At 39.1% G+C, this 19,832-nt stretch overlaps 1 protein-coding gene across 2 annotated transcripts in view; it reads right to left on the bottom strand.

Annotated features, from left to right (window-relative positions):
* A1CF (APOBEC1 complementation factor) overlaps window positions 1–19,832 on the bottom strand; it is a 50,169-nt gene that overhangs the window by 14,907 nt on the left and 15,430 nt on the right. For both annotated transcript variants that reach the window (XM_063102854.1, XM_063102855.1), the window contains exons 3-5: window positions 18,088–18,218; window positions 12,820–13,058; window positions 5,604–5,768 (exon numbers count right to left, since the gene is read on the bottom strand). In XM_063102854.1, the coding sequence (XP_062958924.1) occupies window positions 5,604–5,768; window positions 12,820–13,058; window positions 18,088–18,218 (535 nt within the window). The remainder of the gene's footprint in view (window positions 1–5,603; window positions 5,769–12,819; window positions 13,059–18,087; window positions 18,219–19,832) is intronic.

Here is a 19,832-nt window from a genome sequence, read left to right as displayed (position 1 = left end):
ATTTGGCATTTTACAAAAATTTGCAAAGCTTATTTATATTATTTTTGTTAAGACAAACAAACAAACAAACCTAACTTGTTTTTATACAGAGGAACTGCTATACATGTTGATGGTAACATGTAAAAATTTTTTTAAAAACCTTGAACCAAGATGGTTGGATGTTATATTTTTAAAGTATTGTTGCTTACTCAGTTTTAGAAATAGACCATTTTCTCAGAGTGAAGGTGAGGTGGAAACTCGGTTAAACGCTCTCCCGCTATCCCGTTAGCATGACAATTGTCCTCTTTTACCTTATACTCACTTGGGTGTATCCTGGGACACCTGGTTTTCTTTGTTCATTTTTAGTTCCCAGAGGCAACATAGGATGAGACATCACACCACGGAGGATAAGAAGGGGAGAAAGTCCTCTCCTCCCTTTCCCTATCAAAGTTTAGTTATCCTCTTAGATCCAAGTTTACAAAAGCAATTAAACTTTCTACTTCACCACATGGTTCAATGACTATGAGTAATCTTCCTTTGGAATAATAGTAGACTGGCAACATAAGGACCATTTAAAAGCATTGTGGGACTGGCTGATTAGCTCAGAGCACAGTGTTGGTAACACCAAGGTCAAGGGTTCAGATCCCCACACTGGCCAGTCACCCCCTCTCCCCCCCAAAAAAATCACCATTTAAAAACATTGTGATGCTTCTCTTTTCTCTCTCCTTAGCATTTTAATCCTTGACTTCTTATGACAATAGGTACCAGAGCAAAATTGTGTGGCCAGACAGAGAAAATAAATAAAGGTATCTGGGACCATGAAGCATGTGACATATCATTAACTGAGGCACCCTGGTATCATCTTCACTCAGTTACTGCCTAGTTCATTGGACACAGGGGCCACTCAGTAAATACATGGGATGAGGGAGTATTATCAGTCAATTCACATTCCAACTTGTATCCTCTGCATTAGTTAGTTAACATTTCAGATGGTAATGGATTTAGGTGTTCTGAAATTCTGCTTGCAGATATTTGAAATCATCTTGCATTTTTGAGAATGTCCAGATGCAGTTACTCTTGGAAAAGTTGATATATGAAAATTAGCCTCATAAAAAAGACAAATTAGAAAGTATGAGTTTGTGTCATAGATGCTGCATTTCCATACAATGGTATTCACCATACGACTTATTTTAATATGTTCCTTCTTTAGTGGCTAGGAGCTTGTTTATCAAATGATCCTCATTTCGCAGAGGGTGAGGCCACAGACTATCAGTGATCATTATTAGTGGATCAGCAAAGAAGAAAAAAATCCTCTGAAATCATAATACAGACAATTGGAAAAATATTAACTTGCTCCTTATCAACTTGTCAGCAACATGTCAATTACATGAAGAGAAACACACCTGCATGCCAAAGGGAAGATTATCAGAAGATCATGGTTCTCTTGGGAACTTTATAGAAATGCAAATGTTTAGGCCCTGCTATGGGTCAAATGTGTCCCCCAAAAGTTTATGTATTGGAAACTTAATCTCCATTGTAACAATGTTAAGAGGATGGGAAATCCAATTATGGTAATTGAACAGCTGGGCCTTTAAAAGGTGATTAGATTGTGAGGACTATGCCCTAGTAAATAGATCGATCCATTCATGGAATAATGGGTTGATGGTTTAATGGCTGGCCCTGGGCATGATTGTGATGGCTTTATAAGGAGAGTGAGTGAGCAGGTTGGCTCTCTTGCTCAGCCCATTTGTGCCATGTGATACCTTGAATTGCTGTAGAAGAAGGCCCTCACCACATGTGTTGCCTGGACTTTGGACTTTCCAGCCTCTGAAATTGTAAGAAATAAATTTTATTTCTTTATAAATTACCCAATTTCAGGTATTCTGTTATAAGCAACAGAAACAGACTAATACAGGCCCACTCCAGATGGGACAAGCAATCTGTGTTTTAAGAACCCCTCCAGGTAATTCTGATGCTGCTAAACTGCTGTAGGAAAATTAGATTTTGTAAAATGACTATAATTGGAACTTTAGCAGATACCCTTAGGATGCACTGAGGAAGAACACATATTTTCAAGCCCCAGTTTCTGTTCTAATTGTCATTTGCTTTTCTGAGTGGCATTGTGATATTTTTCAGCTTAATAAGGGTTAAAATGGTATATTGTCAAATATTTGTAGGAAATATTTAGGTTTTTCCAAAGGATCCAACCTTTAAATAGAATTTTTAAAGAGTTATTTTTCAGTTTCTCCCCACAATTTTTTTACATAAGTATAGTCTCGATACAATACATCCTTTCTACTGGAAAAGAAACTATTTTTTATTTTATTTTATTTATTTATTTTTTTAAATTTTATTTTGTCGATATACATTGTGGCTGATTATTGCTCCCCCTCACCAAAACCTCCCTCCCTTCTCCCTCCCCCCCTCCCCCCCAACAATGTCCTTTCTGTTTGCTTGTCGTTATCAACTTCAAGTAAGAAACTATCTAGCTCAGACTTTTCTCTCTCAATGCTGCAGACGTTTACTAGTTGTTCACTCTCTGCATTCATATTCTTTTGCATCGTGTTGTAACCTAAGGTCCCGGGTCTCCTAAATGCCCAGGCACTTGCTGCCGCTAAAAAGTTTGAAACAGGAAATGAATCAGTCGTAACATTTTGTTCTAAGTTCTGTTGCTGCAGGAGGTGGCAGGAAGTTGCAAACCACGGAATACTAGACTGCCCTCAAAATATATCTGCTGAAACTGAAATACAGGACCCAGAGATGAACTCCACACTTACCTGGCCCTGTTTTATGTCACAAGTCAGCCATCACAGGAAGTCTCAATTTGCCATCTATGAACTGTAAGCTGTACTAGCTGAGGGCTCATGGCTTAGCCCATGTGACAACTTCCTGAGGTCCCACTGTTGCCCAAAGGCCACATTCCTTCCTAGGTCCAAATGCAAATTAGGCTTCAGAACTGACCAATGAACTATGTCCCATAGTCAGCCAATCCAAATTGAACAAGTTCGTATCCTTCATTTACATGAGAGGACCTCAATGAGAACTTGGGTGGGAAGTTAGGCAAGAACTTTGGCAATATAAGACAACCCCTTTCCCTTGCTCAGGGAGACACTGCTTTGGGCACGATTCCCAGTGTTTTCTTTGCTTGCAAGTAATAAAGCCTTTTATTTTCTACCCTGGTCTCTTCCTACCCTGGTCTCAGTTGTGCTCTCTGAGGGATGAACCCCTGTTGTTATGTAACAGTGTCAAGAACAACAAGCCACACATCATTATAGAGCCCTGAGAGTTGTGCCACCAGCCTCAGGATGTGCTCCGGAGCCACTGGACACACATTAGGCCTGAGAGAGAGTTCTGGCATCCATTATTTTCATAGTAATTAGTAGAGGACCAGGCACACTTTTTTCAATATGCCAAAATGCAGACAGGGAAGCTGATAACCAGTGACTATGAAAGGAAGCAACCTTTTAGTAGTTGCTCATTCTAGCCCTTTCCAAAAAAAGGCACTGTATTAATTAGATAAACATAAGAATTATTATTCACTTGGGAAGGTAGAAAGTCAACCCAGAATGAGGGGAGCATGGTGGAGCAATATTTGCACACATGCACGTCAGTTCCTGTACCCACGCTGCTTCAACTTTCAGATCGCATCTCAGATGTAACTTCTCCTGAACATGAGTCTTCTCTGCACTTCACGAGAGGCTGTCCTAGCTGTTATTCTTCTGGAACATCTTAATCTCCTTCCACACACGCATCACATCTGTTAGTTCCTCCCACAGTGCCTGGCACATACATAGGAGCTACTGAAGGAAAGGCAGTTGAATGAAAGAGTGAGTGAATGGAATAAGGGTGGGGCATGGAGGTCATGGAATTGCAAAGAACATGCCCTTAACCAGACATGGATTCAAATTTGGGATCTGCCTCCTGCTAGCTGTGTGACCTCGAGCAAGCTTCTTACCTGTTCTGGGTCCTGGTTTTCTTTTCTAGAAAATAATGGAACTAATAAAGTAACCTACATTATAGTGTTGTTGTGATGAGTAAGTGACATATGCCCACCGGGTGCCTGGCACATAGTGAGGCAATCATTTGCAGTTTCTACATTATCCATGGATTCACTAGAGTGTTGGGGAAGGCAGGGTTCCTAAGGCTAGAGAGACAAATCTTTAGTAAATCTTTAAAAAGGGAGATATGACTTCTTTACTAATTACCTTCAGAGAAAATCATCAGCTTATCATTCTGTTATACCTGAAACAGCTCCCAGAGTTGGAAATAGACAAGGTAAGTAGATGGTGAATATTCTCAGGTGGTTTTAACATGATAGCACCATGGGCCATGCTTATCAACAACCTAGAGAGTTTGCCTGGAGATTGAGAAATTCCCATGTATGGAAGGATGTTACTACTATGATAAACCCAGGCCAGTATTGCCCAGAGTGTGTTCCAAGACACGCTAATCCCACAAGATGGTCTGCCAAGACAGAAGACCCAGGCTCCAGAAGTTTGGGATTTGGGGCATGCTATATACATCCTTCTTAGAGACTTCCAAAGCGTAATAGGTGGTTAAGGGACTCTGATATGTACCATAATAAAGAAATCTGTTTAATTGTGTGGAATCTGGTGTTTGCAAACTTACTTGGCCATGGACCATTTTATTAATAACATCTACTAACAGTGTGTAGAATTAATGTTCTGAACTGGTTTTGGGAAATCCTCATTTTGATATTGTTTCTTGAAATACTTTACCTGTCTCAGTGTCATAGCTCCCATATGGAGAACAAAAAGTTGGGGGCGTCAGTCTTACAGCTTAGAGTTAATACAGGAAAGTACTGACAAGACGAGTAGTAACTGTTATCCCCTCCCATCTTCCCTCTGTTCTTTCCCTTCCTCTCCACACAAATGAGTTGCCTAGGATTAATTGTCACTTTCCTACTTATGTATCTAAAGTCACAAGCATATTTCATAGACCAGTGGTTCTCAACTGGGGGCAATTTTGCCTACCCCTAGGGTATATTCGGCAATGTCTGGAGACATTTTTGGTTGCTACATCTTGGGGGTGGGGCCTGGGATGCTGCCAAACATCATACGACCCATTGGACAGACCCCCACAACCAAAAATTATCTGTTCCAAAATGTCAATAGTGCTGAAGCTGAGAAACTCTGCAGTAGACGTATAGTTATGGCCATGCGCTCATTAATCTAGTAAACATTTATTGGGCATTTTTTGTACCCTAGACCCAGAGACTGTCAGAGGACTGAGAAGACAATAAGAGGAAAACAAACTCATAGAATTTATAGTTTAGTGAAGGAAATATGAGGGTACTTCAAAAAGTTCATGGAAAGAGTCATATCACTGATGAATTCTATTTTCCACAAACTTTTGGAAGTACCCTCATGTATATTTCTTAAACAATCACACAGATAAGTGTAAAATTATAATATCGATAAATGGTGTAGGACCATATGTCCCTATTTTCTAATCCAAAGATAGGAATATATTTTGAATAGTTTGCATGTAACTATAAGAATGGGCTAAATAAAAACTATTTATTTAAATTTATGGGACGTCATCTCAAGAACAAGTGCTTTTAAAGTGCACTTTGGAAAAGTAACCTGATATGTATATCCCACCTGGTTTAATATTGTTGAATTCCTTTTCAATCGTTTCTTCAGAGGTAGACAGCATAAGGTTTCTTACGTATAGGATTTTCACTGAAGACATCGTGTCTTCATCAACTTCTACTTCTGGCTCTGCCCAGTCTACGGCAATAGGATGTCCCCATAATTGAATTCTTCCTATTGAAAATGAATCAAAAGTATGACCAAGTATGCAGAAACCAGGACAACATCACCTCAGTTCATACTGATGGCCTTTTAAATTAAACTGACCTTAAGGTCTTGAATGAGCAAGAAGACCATTAAAAGAGGTAACTATGATTTTAAGGGACATTCTAAGTAAATATAAGAGTTGGCTAGAAGGGAGTTCTGTGTGACTAGTGGCTTATTATAATGATTGAGTATAAAGGAAACTAGGATGTGGTTTGAAATGGAGCAGAAATGAGGCAGCAGTGGGCATGTTTGGCTCTTAGGATGGCTCTCACAGCGGGGAGGTAGTCATTTAAGGTGAGATAGCAAAATGGAAAAGAATGGATTTAGGGCTCAGACATAGAGTCTGACTTCATGAAACATTAAAAAGGTCACTAGGAAGTGTGTCTGCTGCTGTTGGCAATCTGTGTTGTTACACTGGCCAGGCACCACCACTGAGCTGTCAAGCAATGATGCTCAGGTGTCTCTAGTTTGTTCTCTGTCCCTGATGCCTGATCACAGCTCAGACCAACTGTGTTCCCTCCTAATCCTCTGTCAGAACATGGATAACTTGAGAATCTGGAGAATTTGTTTTTATATAAATTAAGAAGACAGATGAAGAGTAATGGATGAGTCTATGATGAGAAATTTTACTCCTCTTAAAAGGGCAGTTGTTATCCAGAGCCCCACGTGTTTTTGTATTCCTATAACTACAATTTATTGTGTCTTGCACTGTACTATGTGTTTCCTATGAGTTGTCTCAGTTCCTTCTCACAGTAACCCTGTGGGAAGGGGAGTGACTCCCAGTTTTACAGAAGAGGAAATGAGCTTTAGAGAGGATAACATGCCCAGCCTGTTTCATGTCACCACTTCTCCCTTGGCCTTTTGGTGACTCAGATCCTATACCCCTACACAATGCAGATCCATGCTGAAGTCATGAGAGGAGGAGGAGAGTCAACTCAATTCTCAATTTGATTGAAAATCTAGTGTGTCTTTTAATTAGTTGTTTGGGAAAAAGTTATATCCTGTAAGCAATACAAAGCTTGAGAGAACAAAATCAGGAATTTCCAGTATTGGGGAGGGTTTAGTTGTTTGATTATTACACATGGGAGGAATTATTTTCAATCAAAATGCATGTTGTTATTCCTTGAAAAGCAGTCAATGAAAGTCAATGGCACTGGCATTCTAAAACTCAAATGAAGAACAGGCACATCCTAATGAGTGATCCTAGAGTGGCTAATGATCCTAGAGAGTGGCTCTTGCTACCCCTGCTGTGGCCACCTTGCTCTGCACCACATTCCAGGAGCTAGTTTTCTTCAGTACTCTCTTCCTTTCCTGCTCATTCCCTCCCCTTCTTATCCTTTCTCTCCCTTCCCCCCTCTCATTTCTTTCTCTTCCCTTTCCTTTGTAGGCTTTGCTTTGCTGTTTGTCTTATCCCCAAATCCCTAAGGTTCCCATTTAACTCTAGTTTCTGTTACCCAGTGGTTCTCAATGCCAGCCCCATGCTGGAAGAGCTTTAAAAAATACTGAAACCTGGTTTCCACCCAATGGTGTGCTGGAGCCAGTCCCTATCCACTTCAAGAACAGATTGTTAAATTTTTAGATATTTTTTTCCCCAGCTTTATTAAGGTATAATTAACAAATAAAAACTGTATATATTTATGGTATACAACATGATGCTTTGATATATGTATACATTGTGAAATGATTAAATAAAACTAGTCAACATATCTATCACCTAATATACTTATTTTTGTGTGATGAAAACATTTACGATCTACTCTCTTACCAGTTTTTAAGTATATAATACATTATTATTAACCATAGTCATCATAGATTTTCAGAACTTATTCGTCCTAACTGAAACTTTGTACCCTTTTATGAATACCTCTAAACCCTGGTAACCCCCATTCTATTCTCTGCTTCTATGAGTTCAACACTTTTAGATTACACATGTAAGTGAGATCATGTGGTATATGTCTTTCTGTTCCTGGCTCATTTCACTTAAGTAATGTCATCCACATTCATGCTTGTTGCAAATGACAGAACTTCCTACTTTTTTAAGGCTAAATAGTATTCCATTGTAACTAGTAAACAAATTCTGTAAAGTTGCAAAATACAAAGCCAACATAAAAATATCAGTAGCATTTCTACACACTAAGAACAACCTACACCCCACCCACAAAAAACAAGAAAACAATTCCATTTACAATAGCTCCCTCCCCAAATAGTTAGAAAAAATTTAACCAAAGAAATGAGCAAGGAGCCAGACAGCCAAAAAAGGGGAGCCATTCAGAGGCTGGTGAGTCATCGCAAGGGACTGGCACAGGGCCCATCTCATGGGAAGTGTTTGCAGCATGCGCGGTGGGAGAGATGGGCCCACTGGGTGAACACTGGGGCACAGCAAGGACAGCTGATCTGCACCCCAATCAGTGTAGGACCACTCAGAGGAGACTGGTCAGGAATATAGAATTGCATGGGGTGCAGTTTGATGAAGACTCAGGCCCAGATCAGAGTTACTACACAACCCAGGTGCACTGAGTCTCTGGAGAGCCGGAAGTACCTATAAGGTCAACCATTATAACCTGTGCTGCACAAAAAGCCTTCCCTAGGGAAGCAGCAGCAAAGCAGCAATTTAGCTCAACCACAGTGCTCAAGTACTGGTCCCAAAAGGAAGTTCCCTCACTTTAGAAGTAAGCAAAGGATAAAAAATTAGTTCTGGCTCAGACACACAGCCAGCACCTTGGGTCCACCTGGGGACATGAGGCATGGATCCGGGGACAGGAGCCCCCTCCCACAACCAGGCATACCACCAGCACCAGGAAGTATGTCAAAAACATCACCATAGTCACCACAATAACCATGGCTGCTGCAAAAGCAGCTAGATGCCACAATCACCACACAGATGGTCCACCAGCCACTGGAGAGCCTTGACACAAGGAGAGTCACCAGAAGAGATAAAGAAAAGAAGAGGATGTCTCTTTCCACAAAGGCCATTTCAGAGTGACAGAAGCAGCATCTGCTCTATGATAATATTGGGGGACCTGATCACACGTCTCAGCATTGGACAGATCATCTAGGCAACAGATCAACACAGTAACCATTATTCTTTCAGAAGGAGAGAAGAAATCTAGGGTAATTAGAGGGGGGAGGGGGAGGGGGAAGGGGAGATGGGTTGAGATTGGACAAGGGGAATAAAGAATAAGTATGATATGTAACAATATATATGCTAACAATATTGATTTGATACACATATCTCAACACTGAAGCCCCAAAGTATGTATAATCAATTTTGATTCAAAAAAGTTTTTTAAAAAAAGGAGGCTGTGATGTGACTTATAGAGAAAGTAAGTGTGTTAGAGAAGCTCCGTGAGTTCAATGTTAATGAATCAACAATATATGTTAAATTACGTTTCTTTAAACAGAAACACACAGAAAACAAGCTTATGTATTGATTGATTGATGAAAATATTGTGACCAGAGGTTTTCAGGACCCTAAAATTTTATTTCCCCTAGAAGCAATGGTTCACTATTTGCTAATTCAGTGTTTGCAGTGACTTTATAGAATATAACTACTGCAAATAATGAGAATTGACTATTTGATATTTTGTATACTATTGTAAATATTATCTTTGAAAAATTCAACTGGAAATATTTGTTACTGGCATTGAGAAATACAATTATGTTTTTTCATAACTTTAAAATGGTTTCTTAAACATATTCAGCATAACTATATCATATATTTCTAAATAGCTAGAAAACAAGATCTTGACCATAAGCATTACAAAGAAATGATAAATGCTCAGGGGATGGATATGCTATCTACCCTAAGTAGGTCATTGTACAATATATGCATGTAGTGAAACAATATATGGTACCCCACAAATATGTGCAATTAAATTTTAAAATAAACAAATTCAGCATAAGAGATTACATTTAAAAGTTAAACTTGAGTTGAATTTGACTGACAAATAACTATAACAATTATAGGAAATTTTAAATGTTCATAACTATTCTTTTAAAAATCTATGCATTTTATAATATTATTTTGCAAAAAAACATAGAGTTTAAAAAAATAACTAAATAAAAAAATAAAAAAATAATAATCTCAAGTAATTTTAACATGCAGCCCAGAATGAACAATCACTGATTTAGATCACAGGCTCTCAAACTTGTGGTCTTGGTAGCAGCAGCATCCTGGGAACTTGTAAATGCAGGTTACTTGCTCCCATACCAGACCTACCAATTCAGGAATGCTGGTGGTGGGCCCCGCAATCTGTGTACTAACAAGCCCTCCAGGTGATTCTGGTGCAGCCTGAAGCTGGCAATCACTGCTACAGCGGTTTTGCAGAGCATCCTTAGAATGCCTTGATAGTCCCTGAGTTAGATGCAAAAACTGCTCCACACAGCTCAACAAAGACAGGATTTGGCAAGAAGAAATTGCTGCTAAGAGAAGAGGTGGGTAGCTGGAGAGCAATTACATGACAACAGTTTTCTGTCTGTTTCCAAGTCTGGATCATTTAAGAAGGAAAAGCTTCTTATGGTCCTTGGTTATCATTCTTTTTAAAGATTTTACTTTTTAAAACTAGACTCTCTAGAGGGTTGTCAATTACTGAAATCCATTGCATTGTTTAGACTACAGTGGAGTGATAGGAAGAGTGATCCAAATGAGTAATAGATTTTGTTGTGAGGTCTCGTTAGAAGTGGAACAGTTTGCTCTGGCCGGCTCATTCATCACTGTGCCTCTCATCTTGTTAGTTTGCTGAGGAGGCAGTCCGAATAAAATCCAGCTGGGTAAAACCCAGCTGAGGCCAGCTCAAAGGGCCATAGGTAAGAGAGTCTGCTTTGGATCATGATGAATATAGATAGAGAATTGGAAGAGAAAGGTAACCTCTCTATTGCTGGATCATGGACGGGGAATCCATAAGGAAGACTCGGGGCCTTGGATGGAAGCATAACATGGTGCTTGAGAATTTCTGAAGCTCAGCGGCTCAGCTCTATGCGGTCTATTCCCCTCCACTTTTGTAAAGACAGAGGGTCTTTTGGTGGGCCGATACACTGTTTTCTTTGGAGAGATGGGGAAGCTTTCAGGAGGTTCAGACTCTCTAGGAGCACTGACTGTCTGAACAATGAAAACTGTCTCTCATTCATTCTGAACTCTATTTCACAGACATCCTCCCCCATCTCCAAAATGATGCTTTTACATATCTGCTTTTACAGATAATGAATGGCTGCCTGGATGGAGGGAGGAAAGTGATAAATGCAAGCTGAAATAATGGCAGTGAGGTTTTCATGGAGGTGTTGGCTGAGCGGGTGCAAACGCCATGAGTGAAGGAAGGGCAGGTCCTTCTAGTAGAGAATACAGCATTAGGAATGAAGGAGACAGAAATGAGCATGGTGACATCTATGACACTGAGAAGTCTGTCCCGATAGAAAGGAGGGTTTTTATTGGGAAAAAGAGGTCACAAATATAGACATAAAGGACTAGAGACATGAATGGAAGGCCTTGAGTATCAGACTCAGAGATTAGACATTATCTCACATGCAGCAGGGAGTTGGATATTTCTGAACTGGTGAGTGAGTGACACCATTTAGCCTATAAATAGATAGAGATTGAATTCCTCCTATTTGCAAGAACTTGTTGAAAAGATGATAGGGTGTTTTGGCAACGTTAGTCTGGTGGTAATGTTCAGGATGAATAGGCAGAGGGTGGGGTTCATCTGAGAGATCAGAGCTGGGAGAATAATAATGAGACAAGACAAAATAATCTAAGGTTGAGAATACATGTGTTTAGATGACAATGACCTGGGCACAGGATGGTTGCAAGGGACTTTCCAACGGCAGAATTGTTGGTGTTGAAGAAGACAGAAGAATTGAAGAAGGCAGCAAAGTACTAAGTCCAAATCACCCAGAGATGAGGCATGCCCCTTGAGGAGTTCTAGTGGCCGTGGGCTGTGATTCAGATGGCCTGACCATTGGTTAGTGAAGCCTGAAGAAGTGGGCACTGAAAGCTTCAACCTTACACATGTCCACCTCTCTAACAGCAATTTTTGGAGCTATCTCAAATATTTTTCACCTTAAGAAAATAGGATTCATTTCATGAAAATATTATTAAAAAATCTTCCCCAAGCTCAGAAGCTATTTTGCAATTTTGAAAATTTCTAGAGGGCTAATCCTACTATTGGTTTTGTTTTTAAGAATGTGTACAAGGGCAAGATACATCTAGATGTTTTTGTCTGGTTTGGTTTTTAAATCTGGCGGCTCTCCCGTAATTTTCAGGAGACAAGTTGAGTCCAATGTGTCCAGTCTGTTATTAAGAAATCCTCTTAATATTAATTCATTTTTATACCTGACTTTGTATAAGATTTAGTCAATATTTTAGAGTGAGTGAAGGACTTTAAAACAATTTTTCCCGAGTTGGTCTGACCAAGGCACTGTCCTGGTGGGGTCTTCTCAACTCAGGAATTGATGGTTATTGCCCAAATGAGACCTACCCTGTGGTTGTAGGAAGGTGCCTTTTTGAGGAGAGATTTTATTTCTCTTCCTTCAAATTAGATAGAAATTATTAGACACTAGGGAGTCGTAATAAAAGCATATATAACTTAATTGTCATTGGGATAATGTATCACTCGGGGTTTATTATTTTTACATTGTAATTTCTAATAAGCCTGATAACAAAATCTATATACAAAAATAATTGTGATTGATATATTTAATTTTAAGGCGATTCTTCATTTTATGTGCACATTACAGGATTGCTATCTCTTTAGGCTCTGGATTTCTCCAGTGCATGTAAATTAGACTCAATGCACAGAATGACTATTTTTCAAAACCCAGTCTGTGAAAACTTCAGGGAACTGAATCAACTGTGGGATAGTTAAAAAGGATGGAGTTTAAAATACTGTATAACATCATCAAGGACACAGAGTGAATAAAAAAGAAAAAACAGCCACAAGCCGCTGTGTGCTTTGCTCAGAGCACAGCAGCCTGAGGCAGCCAGGCTACAGGGAGAAGTGTCATCTTTGAGGAGGGGGTTGCTAACCTGGTAGCAGTTTCCTCCTGGCCATGGCGGCTGCCCGATGACTCTCATACTCCACAAAGGCAAAGCCCCGGTTTTTGGTTTTATCTGCAGCGCTAGGGTAGACAATGACGTCAACAACTCCTTCAGTGACCTTTCTCATCTCTGTTAAGATTTCTTCTCTTTTTTTGGCTTTTGGAATTCCCCCGACAAACAATCGGCAGTTGTCCACACTGGCACAAACCCCTAAGAGACGCCCATTTCTGCAAAAAGAGCAGGCATTTTGATTGGTGAGAATCCGCGTGTGGTTAAGGTTTAAGGTGGAGGTTGGAAATGTATGGCCAGATGTGGCCTGCAGATGTGGGATGTTTGGTCTTCATAGTGTTTAAGCCAGTGTTTGGAGAGTTGTGTCTTCTTTTGAGAGATCAAAGATGTGTCAACATGTGTCCTACATTTAGAAAAAAAAATAACATAAAAATACACTTTTTAAAAGAAGTAAAGAATAACTTTAGATACTCAAGTTATAATTTCATGCTTCATAAAAATGGATTAAAATATCTTACGAAAAAGAAACTGCCCTACATTTCTAAAGGAAACAAATTATTTGAAGCCAAATAGTACTTGCTCTCTTTGATGCCAGCTGTGCATCCATCAGTTATTATCAGTCTTCTCCACTCCCTGCAGCCTCAATACTGAGGCTCCTACACCTGGCCCCCAATGCTTGTGTCGGCTGCCTGGCCCTGCAGGCATTTGAATTTGCATCCCCTGGTGCTTCTTTTCTTTTCCAGCCAAAGAGAAAAGCAGTTCTCAAATGATCGCTATTAAAAATTGTCTCTTATACTTGAATACATTTTCACATATTATCTTATTTGGCCCACATAAGGAGTCTGTGAGATGGGCAGAGTAGGCATTATTTCCATTTTGCAGATGAACTTCGGACTCCAAGAAATTAAATGACTTGCTTAAGATTCTATAGATTTCAAGGGATGACACTGGCCTATGGGATCTCAGTCCTTGTTTCTTCTACTGCACAGAGTTGCTTATTAGCAAGTTGAAATATTCCTTCATTGGCAGATTATAGATTGGTTAATCTATTCTGGTCAAAAGTCTAAAGTGTGCATAACCTTTGACCAAATAATGCCTCTTCTGGGAAATGTCCTTAGGAAATAGAGGTAAGCACCAAGATTTACGGATACAGATATTCATTGCTGCTACTTAAAATAGCCCCCAAAACTGGAAATTAACAAAGTATCTCACCATAAAGAACTGGCTTAATATATCTCAACTGAGATGTTATTGGCTTTGGGACTGAACGTTTCATCATTGTGTGCTGTAGGGTATTTATCATCCCTGTTTCTTGCCCACTAAATGCCAATGGACACCCATCAGGTCATCTGAAAATGCCTTCCCACCTTTCTAAATGTCCCCTGAGGTAGACAGTGCTGCTCCTGACTGAGAATCACTGGTAAACAAAAGATGGGCATTCATATTACAGAATGCTTTGCAGTCAATAAAAATAGTAGTATAGAAGAATATTGGTTTAAAAAGAACAGTTCACAATATTTCACTTGGCTAAAAAAAAAGACTGTTAAATAAGTATGTGAGAAGGCCACTTGATTAAAAATGTATAGAAAATCTGGAAAGACAAAAAATGTCAACACAGTGGTTATCTTTGGGCAATGGGGTTATAAAGGGATAGCTTTTAATTATTATTTTGTGCATTTTGATGTTTTCTATGTATTGTATATTAGACTGTATGACTTTTGTAATAACACAAAGTTATTAAAAATGAGTAAAGTATCCTTAACAAAAACTAATCATTCATCATGAGTAAAAACTCAGCCAGGTAAGTGGGAGATTGGTCTGATTTCCTTGGAACTAGTGACTCTTGGTTATTGGCAGGTATTCTGACCAGGGTTGGGCCACTGTTCTCATTGTCTGCTATGCTTTGCAGAAGAACCAAAAACCATATGTCAAATGCATGACAGCTCATCTCAGTCTGGTGAACATTGCCTGAGGAACATGCTTTTTTGGGGGGGAAAGGGTTAATGAAATGATCTTCCAGTTTTGTTTTGTTTTTTTTTTTCACTTCACTTAAAAAACAAAATACCCTCTCTTTCACAATATTATTTATTTAGAAATTGTATTATTTTTTATAGTTCAGGGGCTGGTCATACACCAGCAGGGGAAGCCTAGAACTTTCATACCCTATTTTAAAATGTGTGTGGTTTGTTGGGCACCTTGCCCAGAATTACCTGGAGACAGAGCCATCTCTCAAAAGCTGAGGACATGACTTTGATGTCTCCAGAAGCCAGGCATTTAGATGACGTTCAGTGAATATTTGATGAAGAGGAGGAGGGAATGACCATCCTGTGACTTTCCCGGGTAAGAGCCTTATCTATCCCCCGAGAAATGGTGGCTAAAAGCAAATCAAAAGTTATTCTTTTCTCCACAAGAATATTTTCTCTCTGACAGGACTGACCCGAGGCAGAGATTTAGTAGGTGAGTTTGGCTCTGGGGACTCTATTCTGCTATTTCATATTCTATTTACCCCACGCCCTAAATTTTAAAGAAACTCCGTGCCTTTACCTCTCTTCTGGCATTCAACCTGAGGTTTGATTGGGATCTTGGCCACTAACTTTCTTTTTCCAAATTCTTAGTTATATTTCTCCTCCTCCTGTTCTCCCCCCACCTCCTCCATCACCACCACCATAACCATAATTTATAGAGCGCCTACTACGTGTCAGGCACTGAGATGTGTGTGCATTATCTCGTGTATTTTTCATAACACCCCAGGAGGAAGGTATATTTTATCCCTATTTTGCAGACAAGACACTGAAATTCACAGAGGATACTGTTAATTATCAGTGACTGTGGTGGATTGATTCTATTTATTAGTTATATCTATTTTCAAAAGTATTAACAGGACCCAGTGGGTAACAGTTTAAGTAGATACAGCAAACCCTGTTGATTCCCTGCATGACCAAGTCCACATGTATTTCAACTCAAAAGCCATTTGGGGAATAACCCTTACTGTTAGAATGTCCAGGTTCCATGAAAGATCAGGGAATGGGGGAACTTCCAATCTCTGAAATCATGTAACTGTAATATTAAAAAGCTGTATTAAAATATGGCTTATGTCCTTTCCAAAGAACTTCAGTGTATATTATTTCATGGGGTCGCTCAGCACACTTCTGTGTGATTAGGTGCTAACAATAAAAGTGATGTACAAAGAGGCCAAAGGATTTGTCCAAAGGATTCTGGGGTAGACCTCAGGTCTCCTGATTCCTACTCTAAACAAGCCTCCACATACCACACAAAGCTCTTTGGGGTCCATGGGGGCATGTATGGGAAGGGAGCCTCCTTTATATATTCTCCAAGACTCTGTTCTGGAATCCAACCTTGAGACTGAGTGGCTTGGACACTAGTAGTTGCCAAATCCATTGATCTTCCTGTGGCTAAGGAGTTTAAGAAAAATGACCCAGTTGTTGACTGATTTACAGAATTACAAGGAAAACGTGTGACTTATTTTGGGTCTATAGGAAGTGGGAGAAAAATAATCATGGGAAATCCACTTTGCATTCATCAAATTTAAGATTCCAGCAATTTTAAGGTACATCTTGATTTCAGAAAGGGAAATAGATGTGAAAAACTGCATCTTAGAATTGACGAACTGTGCTAATATATAGTAGTTTTATCATTTGTTGACTTATTGCTGCATTCATTCCAAATACTGGGTTAAGTATTTAAAAATCTTTATAGTGTCTCCACAATAAAACCTAGGAAATGGGTATTATCTCTGTTTTATAGATGAGGAGAGTGAGGCACAGAGATGTTAAGTTACTTGCTGGCACTCAAGGGAAGCCTGACTGACCCCAAAGCTATTGTTTTTTAACTGCTGCACTGACCTCCCTCCCAGGTGGCCCTTTCTTTCAGAAAAGGATTTATGAAAGTTTCCTCTCTGAGTGAAGGTTTTAGAACTCAGACAATTTCATGAAATCAGTAGCCCTATTTCCAGTTGATGAAGACTGATTATTGATTGCACAGGATCTCTTACATCCTGGAACCCTCCTGTAGCCCCGTGGTTTTATATGCTGTCTATATTTGGCTGACCCTCAAATTTATATTCCAACCATGACCTTTCTCTTGACCCCACTATCATGTAGACAGTCACCTCCTCAACCCCTCTCCTGGGACATGTAATGTGCATCTCAAATGCACAAACAGGTAAGCACAAAGTGCTCCAGACAGAGCTCTTCGTGTGCTTCTTGCTATTTATTGCCCAGGCTTTTCCAACTCACTGGCACAAGCACATCCACAGAAATGGACCCAAATCCTAGGTTTCCTCCCTGAATTCTGAATTCTCTCACCCTCTAAATCCAGTACTAGCCAGTCTTGTCGACTCAACCTCCAAAATAGGTCCAAAATCCGACCCTTTTTTACCGCCTCTCCACTGACCTCTTGTGCAGCACCCATCGCTTCTTGTCTAGACCTAGACTCCTGCAAGGTTTCCTGACTGGTTCTACTCTTTCAGTCCATTCTCCACCCAACAGCAAAATGAATGTTTTAAAAATTGTAAATGGAATTAAAACCCTCCTGCACGTCCCCCTTTTCATTACAAAAAAAATTCGAAATTCAACATTATCGTCATGGAGTATAAAGCTCTGCCCAACCTCATGGCCTTCGACCCTCCTCTCCCTACTGTGTCCCAGCCATGCTGGCTTTCTTTCTGTCCCTCAGACATATCGAGCTTGTTCTCGTTTTGGGAACTTTGCACATGGTGTTCTCTGTTTTCCTGGAATAATCTTTTCCAGGTCTTACTATCATGACTGGCTCTTTTCATTCAAGTGTCAGATCAAATTTCACTTTTCCCAGAGAGTATTTTCTCATATACACCAAGTAAGACTAGACAACTCCTCACACAACTTTATCCCATCCCGGGTTTTATTTGTTCATATCATTTAAAATAATCTTATACTTGTATATTTGTTTCCTGTGAGCATAGTATCTTGATATATTTCTAGAATTTTGAACAGTGTCCTGAACTTATTTCTTAAAATGGAGAATTAATGAATTTTGTTTCTTTGAACATTTCACAGAACTTAGTTTGGCACTTCATCTAGTATTGATATTAAATATTTAATCAAATTAATTTTCATCGAGGAAAAGAACTAGCCTATTTCATTTCTCATTTGACTATCTTTCACATTTACTACATTAGATAAACTTGATTAAAAAAAGTTAAAAGTGCATTGTCTGATTCACTTTCAACCTAGAAGAGGTGGATCTTACCTAATTTCATAATTATTAAGTTGCTTGATTGCATTCTTGGCTTCCAGTTTATTTGAGAACGTTACAAATGCATATCCTCTATTGTTGCCATTAAAATCCATCATCATTCTCATTTCATAAATTTTACCAATCTATAAGTAATAGAAAAAGAAAATTCATATTTATATATTTTTCTTCCAAATGAACATGTGTGCATGTACAGCACACACATGTACACACACACACAGACACACACCCAGTGTTTTCTGAAGTTTGCTTCCTGCCAGTATTTGGCATTTGCATCTCATGTGGAATGTTTTGCCTATTTTTATTCTGTGTTCAGATCAGTTATCCGACTCATGGGAAAAGTCAAGTTAAATAAAGAAAACATGTATAAGCGACTTTAGCCTGAGTTAACAGAATGTATTTTTGACAGAGCAAATAATCTTTCGTCACGCAGTATCTGAAGATTTATGGAGTGTCCTAGGGACTTGTAAACACATTTGTCATCAAAAGTACAATTTCTTGATAGATTTGTCTGTGCCCTCTAAATTGGCCTCTGAAGTCTCCATCGTTTGACCTTTACTTGGTTTTACTCTATTACTGAACTTTGAAAAAAAACAGAACTTTGGAACTTTGCTAAACTAACTTCTTAGCTGTCTTTTTCCCCTGCCATGACATCAAAATGCACACAGGTGTGTTTCAGAGGGTGATCTGGGGAGCCCCTGTTGTTGTTTTCTCAGTGTGTAGGCTGAAGGTAAATGCTAGTCTTGATAGAACTGACTCAGGGCCAGGACCTCCATAGCAGGAGAGCAGGCACTCTACCCCACTGGCTACAGCTCCTCTGCTTGCCTGTATGCTACTCCATCCCACCACCCCAACTGTTCTCCAGCAATCCAGACTCAGCAATTTATTATTGCTGGCTGCATAAGAAGGGTGGCTCAAATAGATACACTGGGCATGTGTGGGGAGAAGTGTCATTAAGAACATACCATTGACTTAGTAGTTGGATGCCCCTTGTTTCAGCCTCAACACCCCTCTTCCCTCAATGTATTCAGTCATGGATGCCTATTTCTTCTGGGCTCATTAGGAAAGAGTTTAGGTATGTTTCATCTCTGTAATTCAGGTGTTTCTTGATGCTTATTTTCAGATTAAGACTACACGGTTCTTACAGGATTAAGTACACATAATTTGTCCCTGTATCAAGTGGGATTGTATATATAAAATTATGTGCTGTTCTGAGACTGAGTTACATGCACATTCACATACACATATGCACAATTGATTTTGGTAGTTAGGAAAGAGCTAAACTCTCACATACACTAAATTTTCGAGGACTGTGCTTATTGCTAAAAACACTTGATAAATTATTAAAAATGTTTGGGGATGGGGAGAGATTGGACAAGAGGCATAAAGAATAATTACAAATTGTAACAATATACATTCTAGTAATATTGATTTCATCAACATATCTCGATGTTGAACCCCCAAAATATGTATAATCAATTTTGATTCAATAAATCAAATAAATATTTTTTATAAAGAAAAAAATTATTAAAAATAAATTTAAATTGTGTATTCTCCTTTTAATTTTGGGTTTGTAACAAAATATCATTAAGAATTGAAATTGAAGATATTTATTCCTTAGTAATTATATAATGACATTGAGAAACCATGTTCTTAATCTTATTGATGCATTAAGATACACAAGAAATCAGACATGTAGAAGAAAATTTCATTGTGGATCAATATGTACAGGTACATGT

The sequence above is a fragment of the Cynocephalus volans genome, chromosome 7, assembly GCF_027409185.1.
Source record: "Cynocephalus volans isolate mCynVol1 chromosome 7, mCynVol1.pri, whole genome shotgun sequence".
Taxonomy (NCBI): Eukaryota; Metazoa; Chordata; class Mammalia; order Dermoptera; family Cynocephalidae; genus Cynocephalus; species Cynocephalus volans.
The sequence above is the reverse complement of the archived record's forward strand: the minus strand, read 5'-3'. Positions and strand labels throughout refer to the sequence as shown.